The sequence below is a fragment of the Mobula hypostoma genome, chromosome 2 (assembly GCF_963921235.1).
Source record: "Mobula hypostoma chromosome 2, sMobHyp1.1, whole genome shotgun sequence".
In the NCBI taxonomy this organism is placed as follows: Eukaryota; Metazoa; Chordata; class Chondrichthyes; order Myliobatiformes; family Myliobatidae; genus Mobula; species Mobula hypostoma.
The window spans coordinates 67,372,324-67,394,420 of NC_086098.1; the positions used below are offsets into that span (position 1 = coordinate 67,372,324).

Below are 22,097 nucleotides of genomic sequence, written 5' to 3' on the forward strand. Positions count from 1 at the left end.
TCCCACCCACCCAGTCAAGCAGGTCCTTTCCCAAGTTTGATATTCTCTGTTGTTTCTGCGTTGACCTTATCAATCAACTTAAAATCCAAAGAAACAAAAAAAGATGAGAGTACTGGCAAGTGCTTGGTCTGTTACATTCAAATACTGGGGTACAGTCGAGAAGGGCAGAGCTCTCATAAGCTTCAAGATAAGACAGATGTGATGAGCGAAGCAGCAAGGAGTCAGTGAGTGGAGCAGCGATGGACAGTGAGGGGACAGTGGGGGTCAGTGAGAAAGTGGCGAGGGAGAGAGTGGTGACAGTCAGAGGCAGAGAGGGAGAAGGGCAGGGAGAGGTCAGTGGGAGGAAAGTGAGATGGGAGTGAGGGACAGGAAGGGGGAATGAGGGACAGTAAAGAGGTTGAGGGAGGGGGAGAGGGGCAGTGAGAGGACAGTAAGAGGACAGTGAAAGCAATGGAAAGGGTTGTGAAGTGGAGTAGGAGGAGGTGATGGAATGGGGCAGAGGAGGCAGTGAGAGGGAGAGAGGATTGGTCGAGGAGACAATGAGGAGGAATGAGTGGAGAATGAGGGTCGGTGTGGGAATAGTGAAGCAATAATAAGGGGGAATGAGGGGCAATTGAGGAAGAAAGGGGAGTAGTGATGGGGAAATGAATGAAGCAGTGAGGGACTGAGAGGGCAGATCTTACAACAAAATTATGATTGATAATCTATTCAGGCCTTCTCAATGTATACCAGTGCGAATATCTTCAGCGTCTACATCCTGGCCTCTCAGGTGATCTGGAGGGGTTATCCTTTACCTCTGCTTCCTGTGAGCAAGATATTTATCCACCATCATTCGGGCTATGATAATAATAGGCTTGCAGAGTTTTCGTTTGATCCTTTGCCTTGAAAATTACTGAGCTCTGTTTATTGCATTTGTTCTTCTGACAGCCCTGTGCTGCAGCTTCACTAGATTGGTACCTTCAGCAGTTTTGGTACTGCTCCAAGCATGCCCTTCTGAACCACTCATGAATGTGCAGAAAGCAGCTCAGTGTAGGTTAATCAGACTGATAACTGGAATACCTAGGTTGTCTTACGAGGAAAAGTTGAGCAGGCAAGGTTTGTATCCATTGAAGCTCGAATGAATGAGAGAGCAACACTCACAACACACTGGAGGAACTCAGGACAGGCAGCATCCGTGGAAAAGATCGGTCGACGTTTCAGGCCAGAACCCTTCATCAAGACTGAAGAGGGAAGGGGCAGAGGTCCTATAAAGAAGGTGGGGGGAGGGTGGGAAGGAGAAGGTTCCAGGTGAAAAACCAGTAAGGGGAAAGATAAAGGGGTGGGGGAGGGGAGGCAGGGAGGTGATAGGCAGGAAAGGTGAAGAAGGAATAGGGAAAACACAATGGGTAGTAGGAGGAGGAACCATGAGGGAGGTGATAGGCAGCTGGGGGAGGGGGCAGAATGACATGGGAATAGGGGAAGGGAGGATAGGGAATTACCGGAAGTTGGAGAATTCTATGTTCATACCAAGGGGCTGGAGACTACCTAGACGGTATATGAGGTGTTGCTCCTCCAACCTGAGTTTAGCCTCATCATGGCAGTAGAGGAGGCCATGTATGGACATATCTGAATGGGAATGGGAAGCAGAGTTGAAGTGGGTGGCTACTGGGAGATCCTGTCTGTTTTGGCGGACGGAGCGGAGGTGCTCGACGAAGCGGTCCCCCAATCTGCGTCGGATTTCACGTTAGATTATTTTGTGTGCAGTGAATGAGAGAGGACTTAATTGAAATGAAGGGGTCTTGAAATAGTGGATGTGAAAAGAAAGTCTCTTCTCGTGGAAGAACACTGAAATGCTAATAAAAACAATTCTGATTTTGATTCCTTTGGCCCAACTGGTCAATGTTTCTTAGACGTTGTGAGAATACCTGTATCCTCCAGACACTCATGCAGTATGTTTTAGTTTCCAAACCATCCAGATGAAAATTCTTCCTTTGATCAATCCTCTCTAAACCTATGCACACTAACTTTAGGTACCTCAGCTTTGGGAAAATGTTGTCTATTTACCTGATGCATGTCCCTCGTAACTTTGTACACTTCTATCAGAATTAGGTTTAATACCACTGACATATGTTGTGAAATTTTTTCTTATGCAGCAATACATTGCAAGACATAATGAAAGCTGTAAATTACAGTTTAAAAAATATATATACACATGTATGTAGTGAGGTAGTGTTCATGGATTCAATATCCATTCTGAAATCTGATAGCAGAGCGGAAGAAGCTATTCTTGAATTGTTGAGTGTGTGCCTTCAGGCTCCCGTACCTTCTTCTTGATTATAGCAGTGAGAACATGGCATGTCCTGGGTGATGGGGGTCCTTAATGATGGTGGCTGCCTTGTTGAGGCATCACCCCTTATAGATGTCCTGAATGCTGGGGAGGGTAATGCCCATGACGGAGCTGACTGAGTTTACATCTTTCTGCAGCTTTTTTCGACCCTGTGCAGTGACCCCCCACCAAATAGTGATGCAGCCAGTTAGAATGCTCTCCACGGTATATCTGTAGAAATTTGAAGTGGTTTTGGTAACATACCAAATCTCAAACTTCTAATGAAATATGCTGTTGTGCCTCCTTCACAGCTGCTTTGATATGTTGGGTCCAGGATAGCTTCTCAGAGATCCTAACACCCAGGAACTTGAAATTGCTCACCCTTTCCAATTCAATGAGAACTGGTGTGTGTTCCCCTGTCTTACCTTTTCTGAAGTCCACAATCAATTCTTTGGTATGACTGACTTTGCATGCAAGGTAGTTGCTCTGACACCACTTAACCAGCTAATCCAGCGGTCCCCAAGCACCGGGCCGTGGACTGGTACTGGGCCACAAAGCATGGGCTACCGGGCCGCGAGGAAACGAAATGAGTCAGCTGCACCTTTCCTCGTTCCCTGTCATGCACTGTTGAACTTGAACATAGGGTTGCCAACTGTCCCATATTTGCCGGGACATCCCGTATATTGGGCTAAATTGGTTTGTCCCATACCGGACCGCCCTTGTCCCATATTTCCCCTGCTAAGATACAGCGTTTCAATGAAACCTTTCGTGCCGAAATGGCATAAAGCAAAGAAGCAATTACCATTTATTTATATGGGAAAAATTTTTGAGCGTTCCCAGACCAAAAAAAACCTACCAAATCATACCAAATAGCACATAAAACCTAACACATAACACTAACATATAGTGAAAGCAGGAATGATATGATAAGTACACAGCCTATATAAAGTAGAAATAAAGTATGTACAGTGTAGTCGGGAAGATTAAGCCAAAACTGGTTTGCGGAGAAAAAAAAATCGGCACGTATGCGCATGTGCAAGTCACATATGCGCACGTCATGCATGTGCACACAGGTGCCCGCGCAAGGCTTCATGGTCATGGTAGTCTTTCTCAGGGTAAACACTGTCCTGTATTTGACTGCTACTTTTGTCCCTTATTTGGGCGTGAGAAAGTTGGCAACCCTAACTGTAAAAGACATGTTGAGGTGAGTTTAACCCTACTTGAGCTCCCGTCCCCCTGCCGTCCCCCCCCCCCCAGTCAGCCGGGCCGTGAGAATATTGTCAATCTTAAACTGGTCCGTGGTGCAAAAAAGGGTTGGGGACCCCTGAGCTAATCTATCTCACTATTGTATACCTTCTCATCACCATCTGGAATTCTGCCAATAATAACTGTGTTGTCAGCAAATCTATACATGACATTTGGGTTGTGCCTAGCCACAAAGTCATTGGTGAAGAGACAGTAGACCTAAGCACACATTCTTGAGGTGCACCAGTGTTGATTATCAGCAAGGTGGATATGTTTTTTTCTGATCTGCACAGACTGTAGCCCTCTGTTGAGGAAGTCGAGAATCCAGTTGCAGAGGGAGGAAGAGAGGCTCAAGTTTTGGAGCTTTTTGATCAGAACTGTAGGAATGGTTGTGTTTAACACTGGGCTGTAGTAAATAAACAGCAACCTGAAGTAAGTATTAGTATTATTCAGGTGATCCAAGGCCATGTGAAGAGCTAATGAGGTCGCATCCACTGTAGAAAATTGTTAGTATTGTGGTGGTAGGTAAATTGAAGTGGGTCCAGGTCCATTCTTAGGCAGGAGTTGATTCTAGCCGTATCTCAAAGCACTTCATCACTGTAGATGTGAATGCTACTGGATGATAGACATTAAGGCACTCACCTTGGCTCTTCTTGGGCACCGGTATGATTGTTGCCCTTTTGAAGCAGGTGAGAACTTCCATCTGTAGCAATGAATTGGGGCCTGCCACCTTACGAGGGTTCACCCTCATCTGACACTAGCCTCTGAGACAGAGATCACCGGGTCACCGTGTGCTGCAAGGACCCTCATAACTGTAGTTTTATTCTCCCTTTCAAAGTGAGCACAAAAGACATTGAGTTCATCTGGGAGTGATGCATCATTCATATTAGGTTTCACCTTGTGGGAAGTAATGGCCTGCAAACCCTACCAGAGTTGACATACATCCGATTCCACCACTAAGCTCAATCAGAATTGCTCTTTTGCTCGTGAAATAGCTTTCTGCAAGTCATACCTGGCCCTTGTTTATAGTTCTAGATCACCAGACCTGAATGCCACAGATCCAGCCTCCAGCAGACATTGAATCTCCTGGTTCATCCATGGGTTTTGATTTGAGTATTATGGTATGTGACAACTGTGTCATATTCATTCAGACTCAAAGATGAATCTCTGAATTCTGTAAAGCACACAGCTTCAAGATGTCCTGTAAGCGCTCTTCTGTCTGCCTTGTCTGTGCATTCTTGGTCCTCTCCTTTGGTGCTGCAGACTTCAGTCTCTGCCTATACTTAGGGAGTAGAAGTACAGCCAGATGATCAGACTTTCCAAAATGAGGGAGTGGGATGATCAACGTTCTGGATGGTAGCAAAACAGTGGTCCAGTGTTTTGGCTCCTCTGGTTCCACAAGTGATATGTTGATGATAATTATTTAGAGGCTATTTCAAGCTGACCTGGTTAAAATCCCCCGAAATGTTGGGGAATGCATCAGGGTGCACTCTTTCATGCCTGTTGATTACATCACTCAGCTTGTCTAGAGTCTGTTTGACATGGGCCCGAGATGGGACGTACACTGCTATCAAGATGATGGCCAAAAACTCCTGTGACAGATAAAATGGGCGACACTATCAGCCTGCTCTGCTCCAATGAGAAATCAAAGTCAAGTCTCTCCCCAGCTGAAATAATCAATCGCAGCAGCATCCTAGTGAATCTTCTTTGCAGCTTTTCCAGTGAAATCATGCCGTTCCTAATGTGGCAATCAGTTGAGGTTACAATCGGACTAGCCATGATCTGACTTATGGGGGTGCAGTTCTGAGGTATTGTGTGGTCCTCCCCTGACCCTAATTAGTGTATTTGTATGTCTATATATTCCTGTTCCCAATTCCCACTTCACACTACTACTTCAACAACTTTCACAATATATGTCAGTGACAATAACCTCAATGACACTGAATGGAGCTACAACTTCAGTATTGTGGTCTTTGCTGAATTCTGAAATGTTCCCTGATATTGGTATTTTAGCTGTTTTGGCATTATTGCCCTTTGACCTAATGCTACCTTTAACTTCTCCTGTTAGGCACAGCTAAAATAATTTCTCTCTTTCTTTTAAGGTGGAGATTTTTTCCACCTTAAGATAAAGATAAATGTCATAAACTATGTCTCACGTTTTCAGTCATATTCAGTCTAGAATTGGAAGATGCTTCTCTAATTTAATTGGAAGAAGGACTAAGAGACCTTTTGCATTGACCTAAGAGAAATGATGTGGTTTTGGTTGTAAGTACTGACTTTCAGAAATCAGTACTTCCAACTGTGCATCACTCCTTCATTTTAGTGTCTCTCTAGTGATTATCATGTTCAAATCTTGTTGTGGCCACAACCTGCTCACTTAGGGAAAAACGTACACAGTGCAGAGCAGAGAGAATATGAAAAGTAATGATATGACACATTATAGCAGAGAAGCTTGGAGACCATAAAAAAGGAAGCAATAATAGAAAAAAAAAGAACAGGAACAAAGTCCAAAGGCAGTACTGATTTGCCTTTTCATTCTTTAATGCCTTAACTCAATCACAAGTTCATTTCTTCATGTGCAGAATCACAAACATGAGAAAATCTGCAGATACTGGAAATCCAAGGCAACACACACAAAATGCTGGAGTAACTCAGCAGGCCAGGCAGCATCTATGAAAAAGAGTACAGTCGACATTTCAGGCCCAGACCCTTCACCAGGACCGGAAAGAGGAGAAGTCAGAGTGAGAAGGTGGAGGGGGAAAGGAGGAAGAAGTACAAGGTGGCAGGTGATAGGTGAAACTGGGAGGGAAGGGGAGGGGTGAAGTAAAGAGCTGGGAAGTTGATTGGTGAAAGGTTTGGAGGAAGTGGAATCAGATAGGAGAGGAGAGAAGAAAAGGAGAAGAAACACCAAAGGGAGGTGAAGGGCAGATAAGAGATAAGTTGAGAGAGGGAAACAGGAATGGAGAACAGTGAAGGGGGCAGGCAAATGGGGGGCCATTACCAGAAGTTTCAGAAATTGAAGTTCATGCCATCAGGTTGGAGGCTATCCAGATGGAACACAAGGTGTTGCTTCTCCAACCTAAGTGTGGCCTCATTGCAGCTGTAGAGGTGGTCATGGAGTGATGTATTGGAATGGGAATGGGAAGTAGAATTGAAATGGGTAGTTACTGGGAGATCCTGCTTTTTTGACAGACAGAGTGCAGGTGCTTGGTGAAGCGGTATCTTAATCTACGTCATGTCTCAGATACAGTAGATACAGTAGATCTTCCACCCTCTACCGGATTCTCCATTCTCCAGCCCTTTATCTCTTTACTTCACTTCTCCCCCTTTCCCGGCTTCACCTATCCCCTGCCACCTTGTACTTCTTCCTCTCCTCTCCCCAGCTTCTCATTGACTTCTTATCATTTTTCCAGTCGCGATGAAGGGTCTCAGCCCAAAACGTCATCTGTTTACTCTTTTCCATAGATGCAGCCTGGCCTGCTGAGATTTTTTCCAGCATTTTGTGTATGTTGCACACAACGCAGAACTGTGTTTTATACACTGGAATATCATGCCATTTAAAAGGTGCCTTTAGCTTCAAAGATCTCCTTCTCTTCTGCTTCTACAGGTTCTCATCTGTTCTGAATCCATGATGCAGCCAGATTTGAAGATTCACTACTTATTTAAAAACACTTGAGTTACATTAAGTATATATATGTCTAGTGTTGGCACGTGGCCAAGTGGTTAAGGCATTCGTCTAGTGATTTGAAGGTCGCTAGTTTGAGCCTTGGCTGAGGCAGCGTGTGTGTCCTTGTTAACACACATTGCTCTGCAACGACACTGGTGCCAAGCTGTATGGGTCCTAATGCCATTCCCTTGGACAACATCGGTGGTGTGGAGAGGAGAGACTTTTGCATGGGCAACTGCTGGTCTTCCATATAACCTTGCCCAGGCCTGGAAACTTTCTAAGGCGCAAATCCATGGTCCCATGATGCCTTTTTTTTTATATATGTCTATTAAATAGTTGCATTAAAATAAGTATTGCAAACACAGAAATGACAATGATATCCAGAAACTACCCACTTACTTTCTCCTCCAAACTGGGAAACACTTACAAAGAACAAGCAATTACAATGAGAAGACAGGCATTCTTCTAGACAAAAAGCAAACCAATTTGTACAGTACCACAAAATTTTAGTACTCCAGTTTAATTTTGTACAAGGTAGCTTGATGTTGTTGGGAAGCAACTGGGTTGCATTCACGGGCTTTCACGCACAGCTGGAATGAATGGAAATGATGTTTTTATTTGTCAATGATGTTGGCAAATATGAATACGTTTCTTGTGACTTAGATATTAGGGGAGATGGAAATCATATTAATAGTAATGAAACTTTCAAGAGAGAACTTCTTCTAAAATTTAAATATACCAGCCAGTAACCTCCCAGACTCTCAGTCAGTATTAATATTTAATCTGGGTGCATTTCCTGTTACATCAAAGGGTATATCCTCGAGAAACCACATTGACCAAATATCAAGCACTGGACTCCAGAAAGAATGGAAATACATCAGAATGTTTCGTCCCAAAGAACAGGCGAAGCTCAATTATGGTCCCCCTGACCAAAAGTCACATTTAAATTGTGATTAGCTTTATTTGTAAAGCCCAAGGACTCAATGATTTAAATAATATAATGATATTCTATCAGCATGATACAATCGTCAATATGTATCTTTATTAAGAAAAGGCACTAATGTGGCTAAAGAGGCTGAGCAAATAGCGCCGAATGATGCCACACGTGAAACATAGAATAGAGAAGTCATGGACACTGTATAGAGCCTTAATATAGCTAATGCAGACTACATCAAAGGCTCTCAGCAACATAGGTGAGTTCTTGCTATATAACATTACTATTTTGGCCAAGCAGCAAATTTGAACTCATAATAGAAACAGCAGCATATCATCAGCTCTGTCACACTCAGAACCGATTTTAACGTCAGTCACTCTTCTCCCAGGTTTGGGTTGCCTAGTTAAGCTTTGATGCAGCTGTGATAAAACTGCAGTATGAGAGTAGGCCATTTGACCCATCATGGGTGCTGCACAAACATTCAGCCAGATTCAATTCTGTGCCTCATTTACAAACATTTCTCCCCTTCAAGCATCTGCCACCTTACTAAAGTAGTTTTAAATGAGATCTTCGCAATTGTTTGCAGCAAGAGTCCATGTTTTGAAAGAATGCGGGTGAAGTAATATGGAGCAAAGCTCTGGAGCAACTCAAACAAGTGGAAGCATCTGTGGAAGGAAATGGGCAGGCAACGTTTGTGAGTTGAGGCCCTTCATCTGGACACAGTATTCCACCAACAATCATCAAGCCACTTCGTTCTATACCATCAACAACCTGATCACTTCTGGAGTTCTCCCCTCCACAGCCTCCAGTCTTATTATTCCCCAACAGTGCACTGCTCATTGAAGATTTAGGCAGTCCAGATGAAGAGTCTCAACCCAAAACATGACTGCCCACTTCCTTCCATGGGTGCTACCTGATCTGCTGAGTTCCCCCAGTGCTATGTACGTTGTTCCACATTTTAATCCTTTGGAGTGCACAGAAATGGTTCTTATATTCTTTTTTTTATTTCTAATTTGTTTAAAATTTATGCATTAGTGCTCCAAATAATTTGCCAACTTGGATTTCTGCTCATTTAGCAGTTTTGCTGGTCATCATAAAACAGTAGTTCTTGCTGTTGAGATCATCATACATCACTGTTACTGGTTTAATACATTGTCATGTGCATGTTCAATTTGTTTCTGACAAAAGACTGTTGCACACTTGCAGCCTTCACTTCATCTTGACAGTAGGTATAATTACACATCAATGCTTCTGACTCAGTCTAAACCTGGCAAGGAAACCTTGTCAAATATCAATAATCAGGTTCAGCTCAGTCCATTCAATAAATGGTTTTGTCATTGCAAGAGGCCTAATTGTGTATCAGTGCTCCTTCTTCAAGTCCATTCATTACTCCTGGCATCACTGCTGACAGAAACTCATCAGGTCTTAGTCTTACTGTCTTACTCCAATTTTACAATGAAGCTGTGCTCTCGCTGCACCCCTGCTGCAAGACTGGATCTTACACTACTGCTCATTCCATGGTTTCAATGAGAAGTGAAGAAGGGGGTGCCAAGAGCAGCACCAGGCAAAGCTAAATTTCAGGTACCACGCAAGTCAAGCTGCAATGTAAGACTAATCAGAAAGTCAGCAAGCCTCACAAGAGGTAAGCAATCCTACAACCATCAGATCAAGTCAAAACTCTGATATAATGTGGCATCTAATCATAGAGGTGAATATTCAACCAGATACAGAGAGGTGAACAATTCTGGTGGAATGCACTGTGTTACTGTTAAAGACAGGGCTAAGCTTTTCATCTGAAAGTACTGAATGCATGATTCATCCTAAGATTTTCATCACTACAGAAGCCTGTCCTTAGACAATTCAGATCCACATCAGATATCAATTAGAGAGCACTGGATATAGCAAAGCCGATGGGACCAAGTATCATCATGATTTTGGTGCTGAAGACCTGGGCTCCAGGACTAGCCAAACTTCCACCCAAGCTGTTCCAATACAGATGTAATACTGGCAGCAGTCCAACAAGCAGGAAAAACAAAACCCAGTTAATTACCACCTAAATGAGTCTGTTAATCATTAGCAAAATAATGGATAGTGTCATCAAGCAGAGCATACTCACCAATTTGGGTTTCACAAGGAACACTGCACTCCAAACCTCAGCAAAGCATGGCTTAAACAGAATTCTAGAGTTGAGATGCAGGTCACTAACCTTGACATTGAGGTGGAATTTAATCAAGTGTGGATCAAGGAGTCCATGTAAAACTGAACTCAATTTGGCATCAAAAGAAATGGTTAAAATCATTGGGGATGTACACTAATGATGCACAATATTCAATTCCATAACTGAATGCAGCAAGATCTAGACAACATTCAACATGGGTTAATAATATTTGTGCCACAAACAAGTCATACAACAATCATCTCCGCAAAGGCAGAGTCTGACTGCTTACTCTTGACCTCCTAAGATATTACCATTGCCAAGTTTCCTACCATCACCATTGACCAGACACATTAATACTGCTACCATAGGATGGATATCCCAGAGGAAGTGACTCACCTTCTAACAGCCTGAAATGTTCACATCAACAAGCAGCACATTTAGAGCACAATGGAGTACTTTCCTCTTGCAGTTCCATCCATCCTACACATTCATTTCCTTCCTAAATATTCCACCATCCTGAACATTCATTCCCTTCTCACTGCGACATGAGGGAATGAACATTGTGCAATCATTAGTGAACATCCCCACTGACTGCCATCTACAAAATGTATTACTGTCCCTTGCCCTAGCTATTCTGAGATCACCTCCTGAACCTGCATCTTCAACTACTATAGAGGACCAGAGATGAGTATCCTCAAAATTCTCACTTTTTGCAATGTGCTGTTGAAATTTTGTAAGTTTATCCCTACAACCACCATTGATTGTAAAAGTCCTAATCAATTATTTTCTCCCAAATTAAGTGTCAACATGAGCAAAGTGTACATTTATGTTCAGATGGAGCAGCAAACTTTATCTCAGCTAAGTGAATGCAGATTGAATCAGGTACATTTATAAGATAGGAGTTGACTGTGGCATTTAGTTAACTGAACTGATGGTTATCCACCCTCAAAATGCAAAAGGCCCAAACTGCTGGCAATAAATGGGCATTTTGATAAACTCACTGGATCAAGCCTTTTCATCATAAGCTGTTCCAGTCACCATACAGTCCAGGTTAAGAGAGGAATATTTTTAAAGTTAGGGATACAGCATGGCAAAAGGTCCTTCTAGCCTAACCTGTACATCTTTAGAATGTGGGAGGAAACTGGAGCACCCGGAGGATGCAGCCCATGCAGTCACGGGGAGAGCATACCAACTCCTTACAGAGTTTAACCCCGGTCACTGTCACTGCAATAGCATTATGCTAAGGGCTATCCTACTGTGCCGCCATGGAAGCATACTAATCACGAGTGGAGAGGAGAACATTGAGAGGGATCCAAGGAAATGTGAATCCAGATTCGTTTCATAGAGGAGTTTTACTGGCTTAACAACAGTAAGTTTCAACTTTCAGTTTGCTTGGTTCTTTCTACTCTGTTGCACATTGTTAGGATCTTGGACATCAGCATGTTCGAGTTCGCTTTGAAATTTGAGGAGAAGATGAATAAAGGAAATTACAATGGTGAGAGAGAGGAACTGGCCAAGGTTGACTGGAAAGGGACACTAGCAGGAAGGACAGCAGAGCAGCAATGGCTGGAGGTTCTGTGAAAAATGAGGGAAGTGCAAGACAGATATATTTCAAATAAGAAGAAATTTTTGAATGGAAGAAGGATAATACCGTGGCTCACAAGTTAAGTAAGAGCCAAAGTAAAAGCAAAAGAAAGGGCATACAAGGAAGCCAAAGCTAGTGGGAAGATAGAGGATTGGAAAGCTTATAAAATCTTGCAGAAGGAAACTAACAAGGTCATTAGGAAGGAAAAGATGAATTATGAAAGGAAGTTGGTGACTAATATCAAAGAAGCTACTGAAAGCTTTTTTTTTTTAAGTACATAAGGGGTAAAAGAGAGTTGAGGGTAGATGTAGGACCAATAGAAAATGAAGCTGGAGATATTGTAATGAGAGATACAGAAGTGGAAGAGGAACTGAATGCGTATTTTGCATCAGTCTTTACAGTGGAAGACATCTGCAGTATACCGGACATTCAAGAGTGTCGGGGAAGTGAAGTAGGTGCAGTGAAAATTATAGCTGAGAAGGTGCTCAGGAAGCTTACTGGTCTGAGGGCAGATAAGTCTCCTGGACCTGATGGAATGCACCCTTGGGTTCTGAAGGAAGTAGCTGGTGAGACTGCAGAGGCATTAACAATGATCTTTCAAGAATCCATAGATTCTGGCATTGTACCAGATGACTGGAAAATTGCAAATGTTACTCCGTTATTTAAGAAGCGTGGGAGGCAGAAAAAAGGAAACTATGGACTTGTTAGCCTGACATCAGTGGTTGGAAATTTGTTGGAATCGATTGTTAGGGATGAGATTATGGAAAACCTGGAGGCACATGACAAGATAGGCCAAAGCCAGCATGGTTTCCTGAAAGGAAAATCTTGCCTGACTAACCTACTGCAATTTTTTGAGGAAAATACAAGCAGGGTAGACAAAAGGGATGCAATAGATGTGGTGTACTGGCTTTTGACAAGGTGCCGCACATGAGGATGCTTAGTAAGATAAGAGCCCGTGGAATTACACAGAAGTTACTCGCATGGGTGGAGCACTGGCTGATTGGCAGAAAACAGTGAGTGGGAATAAATGGATCCTATTCTGGCTTGCCTTATGGTCTTATGTTGCACCTTAAGTTTAATTCATGTCTAGTTTATGCATGAAATCCTAATTGAAATGCATTTCTATGGAAAACAGAAATATAGGCAGTTGCTTTTTGAATCATTGGGTCATGTAACTACCAGCCCAATTTTGTAGTTGCTGTTAACAGCCCATAAACACCACACAAAATGCTGTAAGCGTAAAGATGTCACATGCTGTGAATGCAACCCACACTATTGTTACCTTATTCCTGCCTTCGTCTAGAGGTATACAGTGCTCCCGGAACAATACAGGCAACAATATCACTATTTCAATACACAGGTATTTTGATATATTGCCTGCAGTAAATAATTAAATGATAAAATATTCTTTAGCATGTGTGTATTTTCTGCAGTTCCAGTGAACAGCTTTGCTCCTGAAAATCTGGCAGTTACTTTAAAAAATTTTTAAAAACAATATCCACTCCTGAAGAACCTTAAAGTCCTTGCAAGAAGCTCTTAATTTTGCACTGTGTAGTATAATCGATGCATTTAATATTGCAATACTGACTAAGCAACTTTTTAAATACAGTTATATGCTCAGACAATGTAGAACTAATGCAGTGTTTAACACTCACCCTTGTGTCTCTCGTACTGTAACTTTCTTTGACAGGACCTGATAATAGGGCAGCTTCTTGAATTTCTCTGATCCAACAGCCACGTAATATTGGTTATTTTCTAATTCAGCCGCACCAAGCAACGGCCTTCCATCCAGTGTACAGAGTCTGTGTATTCACAAACAAAAGGAACATTTTAATGCCCCTTTTTTTCAAATCCATGTATTATTTCTGAGTAACTGTATCTTGATGGAAGTGATTAAGCTGAGGTAATGAAGTGTTTTAAAGGTAATTTTTGACAGAGATTTTCTGCCAGTTGCCTAGCCATCAACTGCAAGTCCTTTATGACATTTCGTCAAACTTCTAGTTAAACATCTCCAAATAAATACCTATTATTAAGATCAAGTATCGACCATAGTAAATTCAAAGGGAATCTAATTACCTACCTGGGAAATCCAAGGACATATAAGGGAGAATCTGGACATGCTGTTCTGATGTAGAGTTTTGGACCTTGTTTCTCTTTTAGCAGATGCTGACTGACCTATTGGGTGTCTACAGCATTTCTTTTAGTGAAGAGGAGGATAAAACTCATTCCGAGTCCTAGGTCCTCTCGTTTGTGCTGAAAATAGAATATCCAGGGATTTTAATTAAGAGGTTAACCTGGGAGGTTAATTCTCTTGATGAAACCATACCCCGTTGAACAGTACCCTTTCTTTACCGCTTTAATAGCCCTTTACTTTTTCCATTTGGAGACACTGAAGGATCATTAGGGGCCGAGTGAAATGTGCATGGGTAGTTTCAGTGTACAAAGAAACAATGTTCACCAGAGAATGAAATGAAAACAGAAAACACCAAAGAAAAATGCAGAACAAGTAATAAGCACTTTAAGGCAAACTAGACAGATCAAAATATCTTATGGGGCCTGTTACCAACTCCTTTGGTAGTTTATGAGGAAAGATTTAAATGAAAATAGTTACTTGCCTCACCGCTTCAGGTGCTAATTAACCTGCTGTGTATTTCTTGTTTCTGTGTTATGTTCTCCAAAAATATGTGAGGTGTCTCAAAAGGGGCAAAGCTCACATAAGGAATTTGTCAGGCACACTGACAGGAGCGGGTGACATCTTAATGCTAAATTCCTTCATACCATACATTGAAAAATTAAAATGAATTCCCCATAAAACAAGATTTGAAAATGATAAAAAGTATATTCCCTAGCACTACTCAATCTTGGACAGTCTCTAGATACCAGGCCTTACTCCCAGCCTTGCTCTGTTGCTAAGATTATTCATCTGAGCCAATTCAGTTCATCAAGAAAACAGAGTGGCTGTCCCTTCCAAATAGGAAAGAGTTCAGAGAAGGCAACTGACATGGGAAGTACACGTTCCCTCTTCTACTTCTTTGCAAATCACTTGTTTGCTATTCCATATTTTATACTTTGATCTCATAAGACAGGCAGAAAATACTGCAGACACCAGGCTAAAAACAGAAAACAGTTGCAAATGTTAAGTCAATCAGGTAATATTTGTGGAAACTATAACATTCTTGCAGCATCTTTTTTTACATCATGATGCGTAGGTACCAGTTTACATTAGTGCTCCATTTCATCATAAATGAAAACACAGTGAAAACTTTATTCACCATAAAATAATGGTATTTATTCTCTATTGTAAATAGTAAATGCTATGCATTATGCAACCCAAAATGTGTCCTTGCAGAAAGTGATTTAGAGCATAAACAAATCGGGTCAGGTTGTGTACTAAGCTTTCACAAATTATGGACTTGAATTAAGACTATGTAAAATTAACAGAAAATTCATTAACACGCTAATATGAAATTCTTTTGTACCTCTTGTCATAAAGTTGCTAATGGTCTTCAAAATTGGATTATTTTGTTAAACTGACGGGCTTACTTTATTATTTCCTCCCCCATCTGGATGCATCTGTCTATCATCTCTTCCTTATCTAGTTTCACATCACCTTTCAGCCTCTAGCTCTATCTTCCCCCCTCCCCCTTCTTCTGCCTCCATCTGCCCAACATTTTCCCCTAGCCTCTCTATAAAGACTTCTCCCACCCCACCTAGCTCCATCTGTCATGATCATTTTCATCTCTCCTGCTTCCAACCATCACCGACTAGCCCGTCTCACCTCTTTACACTGGCTATTCTTCCTCTACATTTTCAGTTCTCATCCCAAAGCATCAACTATCCCTTTGTCTTCACGGATACTGCTTGACTCTCTGACTTCCTCCTGCACGTTATTGTTCATTCTAGATCCCAACATCTGTCAGTCTCTTGTGCTCTGACACACATTCATATTCGGCACTAGTTTCACATACTGTGATGTTAACCTCATGGTGACGATGAATCTGTATTGTGCTATCAGGGAATTAAATTGCATAACAGTCCTGAGTGTTGCATAATCAAATTCCTATGAAGAATAGAAATTCAATGAAAATTATCAATATGAAAATCATTCAAAATACCCTGGATATGCCCAGTGGAGTCCAAACATGAGCTACCTACATCTGGATGTCCCACCTGTAATTTTCAGAGCTATTTTAACTTTCTTGATGCTATGATACCTCTTAATATTGTTCTTTTTACTTCACTCTTCCTTTACTAAACCCTCTGTGCCTCTGTCAGATCTAAAGGGGAACACAGAAATCAGTTCTCAGTGCAATATTAGCAACAAAACTTAGTAGGTTCCCTTTAAGTAACTAACTTCCTTGGTTCTACTCCAAACTGTCCACTTCGCTCTCTACTAGACCGACTACACTGCACACCAATTCAGTCATAAACACAAGAAAATCTACAGATGCTGGAGGAACTCAGAAGGCTAGGCAGCATCTATGGAAAAGAGAGCAGTTGACGTTTTGGGCCGAGACCCTTCAGCAGGACTGGAGAAAAAAAAGCTGAGGAGCGGATTTTAAAGGTGGAGGGAGGGGAGAGAGAAACACAAGGTGATAGGTGAAACCTGAAGGGGGTGGGATGAGATAAAGGCTGGGAAGTTGATGATCGAAAGGGATACAGGGATGGAGAAGCCGGAGTCTAATAGAAGAGGACAGAAGGCCATGGAAGAAAGAAAATGGGGGAGGAGCACCAGAGGGAGGCAATCAGTGTGCAAGGAGACAAGGTGAGAGAGGGGAAGGATGATGGGGAATGGGGAATGATGAAGGGGGTGCATTACTGGAAGTTCAAGGAATCGATGTTCATGCCATCAGGTTGGAGGCTACCCGGATGGAATACAAGGTGTTATTCCTCCAACCTGAGTGTAGCCTCATCACATCATGGATAGGCATACTGGAATGGGAATGGGAAGTGGCCACTAGGTGTTTGCACTTTGTCTGGCATATGAAGCGTGGTTGCTCAGCAAAGCAGTGTCCCATAAGGTCTCACCGATATACAGGAGGCCACACTGGACACAGTATATGACCACAACAGACTCATAGGAGAAGTGTCATCCCCCTCTTTCATTATTCCCCATCCCCTTATCTCCTTGCCCGCCAACCGCCTCTCTCTTTCTTCCATTTTCTTTCTTGCATGGCCTTCTGTCCTACCAGACTCCCCCTTCTCCAGCCAATCTTTCACCAGACAACTTCCCAGCTCTTTACTTCATCCCTCCCCCTTCAGGTTTCACCTATCACCTTGTGCTTTACTTCCCCCCTCCCCCCACCTTTTAAATCTACTCCTCAACTTTTTTTCTCAAGTCCTGCAGGAGGGTCTCGGCCTGAAATGTTGACTGTACTCTTTTCCATAGATGCTGCATGGCCTGCTGAATTCCTCCAGTTTTTTGTGAGTGTTGCACATCAATCCAATCCCCGGCCCCACTCTGTTCCCTAACCCATTCAAAAATCTAAACCAACCTGGCCACCTCTGGCAGCCAAATATCACACCCAGTACCCTCTCCCATCCTCTCCCAGTAATTTCTTCCATCGACTGCCCCTTGGTATCATGGTTAATACTAACTTCGAAGTGTAACCCTGCATTACTTACTTCCAACATCCTGAACACCCAACACAACTGGCATCATTCTGGATTGACAGCCAGCTTCTTAGTATTAACCCAATTCCCACCCCTTTCCACAATCACCACCCAGCACTCAAGCTCCCACTCTTCCCAAGATCAATCTCCACAGTGTACATGTAGAGAAGGTATGACAAAAATGCTTGATTCAATGGCTAACTTAATACCACAAATTTTAACTGCATAATAATTCAAATGTTGGTGATATATTTATCCAGTTCTAGAATTTTTTAATGTATATTTAGTATGTGGAGGTTTTGGCCTTTGCTATCAAATACAAAAATCCCACATAACTAAAATCCAGCATAATGAATAGGAAGGTGCACACTACACCAAAAACAACACAGTTGAAATTGAATGTTTCAAGTGTATTAGACATAAAACAAACAACTAATCATTAATTAAAACAGTAAATAATGTCAATAATATTTCCATGATCAGAGTAAACCAAAAATAGAAAGTAAATTCGACATCTGGGAAACCAGCAAAATAAATAGATCAATATATATTGAACAGGCAGAAGGATAACAATCAGTAAAATTCTGAAAAATATCAGTTTGAAGTGCCATCACCCATCATCATGGCTTCTCAGTACCCTGAGGATGTTCAAAATAGAACTTCCAATGTAATAGGAACGTGTGAAGTTAAATAATTCCCAGCAGAATCAGGAAACCCATTGACAGAGATGTCCATTTATGTTTGAAATCTCCTTAAACATATTTTCACCTCAGGGTTGGATGAGAACCTTCATTTATTGGCCAGATACTTGCATTTCAAAACCCAGATTATACCAGTGTCTGTATGTCTCTCAAGTGAACCACAATTCCCTTATTGCATGAATTTTCTGTTTAAGTTGCTAGAAACAGTAGTAAATCAAAAAAAACTACCAAGTACCAATATTACCATCCTAGCTCTGATAAAAGGCCATTGACCTGAAACATTAAATATGTTTCTCTCAATTGAGTTACTTTTTACAGCATTTTGTGTTTTTTCTTTATGATCCTAGTACAAAAATTTTTAAGCTCTACAAGCTTGAAATGGTGATGAAAATACCTGCAAATTGTCAGTAATTTAGACATTATCCACACACAGAGAAACAATGTGACATCACGACTAGATACTCTGAATTTCATTGAACTGTATAGGAGGAATCAGGCAGATTATTCTCCAGCACCATTTTTACCCCCAAGGACCTTTTTTTGATAAACAGCTTGATTAAGCAACTTGAACACATCAAACTTCTTAGATATAAACTATGGCCCCACGTTTGGCTTGGATTTTAAACATGATACAAAGATTTACTTCTGACAAATTATGAATGCAATGAGAAACCTGCTCTTACTAAGTAAATTTCTATCATTGTATGCTCATGCTCGTGGAAGTGAACACGTACAGCAAGAGACTGTCAGAGTGAAGCTCAATTGACTGAGAAGCATCATGATATTGGAAAAAGGATTACTCCCATCATATTATTTCCTTCTAAAAGGCGATGGGGAATGGACAAGGGGATGAGAACAAATGTATGGGTCCTTTTTTGAGCGATGACACTGGTATGATGGGCTCCAAGGTTTGTTTCCACAATATAGAGTTCAATGAATCTATCACATTGATATACAGAGAGAATTCAGGATATAACAATGAAGTAGAAACTATGTGAAAATTTAAGTGAGTCACAAATAAACTTGCGGTAATAAATTAATTAATGTGCAGTCTACAACAGGAATTCTGCAGATGCTGGAAATTCAAGCAAAAAACATCAAAGTTGCTGGTGAACGCAGCAGGCCAGGCAGCATCTCTAGGAAGAGGTACAGTCGACATTTCAGGCCGAGACCCTTCGTCAGGACTAACTGAAGGAAGAGTTAGTAAGAGATTTGAAAGCGGGAGGGGGAGGGGGAGATCCAAAATGATAGGAGAAGACAGGAGGGGGATGGATGGAGCCAAGAGCTGGACAGGTGATAGGCAAAGGGGATACGAGAGGATCATGGGACAGGAGGTCCGGGGAGAAAGACAAGGGGGTGGGGGGAGCCCAGAGGATGGGCAAGGGGTATAGTCAGAGGGACAGAGGGAGAAAAAGGAGAGTGAGAGAAAGAATGTGTGTATAAAAATAAATAACAGACGGGGTACGAGGGGGAGGTGGGGCATTAGCAGAAGTTAGAGAAGTCGATGTTCATGCCATCAGGTTGGAGGCTACCCAGACGGAATATAAGGTGTTGTTCCTCCAACCTGAGTGTGGCTTCACCTTTACAGTAGAGGAGGCCGTGGATAGACATGTCAGAATGGGAATGGGATGTGGAATTAAAATGAGTGGCCACTGGGAGATCCTGCTTTCTCTGGCGGACAGATCGTAGGTGTTCAGCAAAGCGGTCTCCCAGTCTGCGTCAGGTCTCGCCAATATATAGAAGGCAGTCTAATTTTTTTTTGCAACAGATTCCATTAAAGGTCAACAAACAATCTTTTTAATGTAAATTTTTCCTTCAAACCCCTATAATCCACCAAAATGATTTCTCCTAATTGTTAATAAGATGGTGCTGGAAAAGAGTTGCAGGAATTTTCCAAGCCTTCTAATTGCAGTCAATTCAACTCTATATGAAGGGCTTTAGTTAATAGCAACAATGTGATAAAAGAGACAGTTTAATTTCTACTATGGCATTCCAATTAATAAGCTTCAGTGTTATTCATAACCTTAGGTGGAATAAAACAGACAAAAAATTGTAACACTTGGCACGTTATACGCACCTAAGGAATTTCACTTAAATTTTAGTTGGTAGACAGCATCTTCAGCACTCCTCCAGGTATTTCATTCAAGCTTTCTGAGTACTCACAAGGAAACCTCAGCATAACTCATGGCATTTGCACAACCTATGAGTACAAAACCAAAAAACTGTGCAGGCTTCAAACCCTGAATCTGACATTAATCGTTGTTGAGATCCATGCTATGTTAGTAAGGGGCCTTCTCCCTCAGCATTGGTACTCAATCTTCACCATCCTCATCTTCCCTCATTCGCCATTTGCTCTTCAGGGTCAAAGTGCTGCTGATTGCCTCAGGTTTTGCAATTCTAGTAGCTAGCACAGCGGAGGAGAAAAGCCAACAGCTTTTTTTTAACCTCGAGAAGTTGGTTCCTTTTTTAAAAAGAAACTAGCACAAAATTTTAAACAGATAGTAGTTTTTATAACTGTACAAAGTGGAAAAGGGGAGCTAAAGTGAAGAAAGGAGGAATTAAAACTGGGTAATATAGAAGGTAATAAAAAATTATTTTGTGTCAGTCTTCACGGTGGAGGACCCATCGTGGAGGATATGTTATGGGTAGAATGTGAGATGAGGACCTCAATGCCATCACTAAAGAAGTAGTGCTGAGCAAACTAGTGGGCCTGGAGATAAGTAAGTCCTGATGGAATGCATCCAGGTATTTCTGATAATTTCCCAAAATTCTCTGGACTCTGGTCAAGTACAGCAGATTAGAAGGCAAAATGACTGTATGCAGAAGGCAAGTAACTATAAGCAAGTTAGCATCTATAATTATGAAACAGATTGAAGCTATCATTACTGAAGAAATAGTGATACATCCAGATAGAATTGGTTCTATCAGGCAGATACAGCATGGATTCAGGAAGGGCATGCCCTGTTTGACAAACTTACTGGAATTCTGTGAGAATATAATGAGCACAGTGGATTGAGAGGAACAGGTGAATGTTGTATACTTGGTTTTCGAGAAGGCTTTCAACAAAGTGCCACACAAGACATCTATAAATCAAAGTTGCATGGAGTTGGGGGCAATATATCAGCGTAAATAGTGGATTGGTCAACTAGTAGAAGGCAGACAGTTTAAGTACATGGGTGTTTCTCTGCTTGGCAATCTGCGGTGAGCAGAGTGTTGCAGGGTTCAGTGATGAGCCCATAACTGTTCACTATATTCATTAACCATTTGAAAGAGTGATAGACTGTAGAGTATTTAAGTTCGCTGGTGACACTAAATCAAGTGGGAAAGCAAATCGTGCAATGGATGTGGAGAGACTGCAGAGACATATAGATAGGTTACGTATAGAAACATAGAAAATAGGTGCAGGAGTAGGCCATTTGGCCCTTCGAGCCTGCACCGCCATTCAGTATGATCATGGCTGATCATCCAACTCAGAACCCTGTACCTGCCTTCTCTCCATACCCGCTGATCCCTTTAGCCACAAGGGCCATATCTAACTCCCTCTTAAATATAGCCAATGAACTGGACTCAACTGTTTCCTGTGGCAGAGAATTCCACAGATTCACCACTCTCTGTGTGAAGAAGTTTTTCCTCATCTCGGTCCTAAAAGGCTTCCCCTTTATCCTCAAACTGTGACCCCTCATTCTGGACTTCCCCCAACATCGGGAACAATCTTCCTGCATCTAGCCTGTCTAATCCCTTTAGAATTTTATACGTTTCAATAAGATCCCCCCTCAATCTTCTAAATTCCAATGAGTGTAAGCCTAGTCGATCCAGTCTTTCATCATATGAAAGTCCTGCCATCCCAGGAATCAATCGGGTGAACCTTCTTTGTATTCCCTCTATGGCA

The 22,097-nt window shown here is 41.9% G+C and overlaps 1 protein-coding gene across 17 annotated transcripts in view; it reads right to left on the minus strand.

The window, feature by feature from the left end:
- LOC134340710 (doublecortin domain-containing protein 2) overlaps positions 1–22,097 on the minus strand; it is a 167,742-nt gene that overhangs the window by 90,091 nt on the left and 55,554 nt on the right. For all 17 annotated transcript variants that reach the window (XR_010016632.1, XM_063038254.1, XM_063038265.1 and 14 more), the window contains exon 7: positions 13,550–13,696. Coding sequence is in view for 16 of the 17 variants with exons in the window: in XM_063038254.1 (XP_062894324.1) it covers positions 13,550–13,696 (147 nt within the window). In the remaining variant the exon portion in view is untranslated. The remainder of the gene's footprint in view (positions 1–13,549; positions 13,697–22,097) is intronic.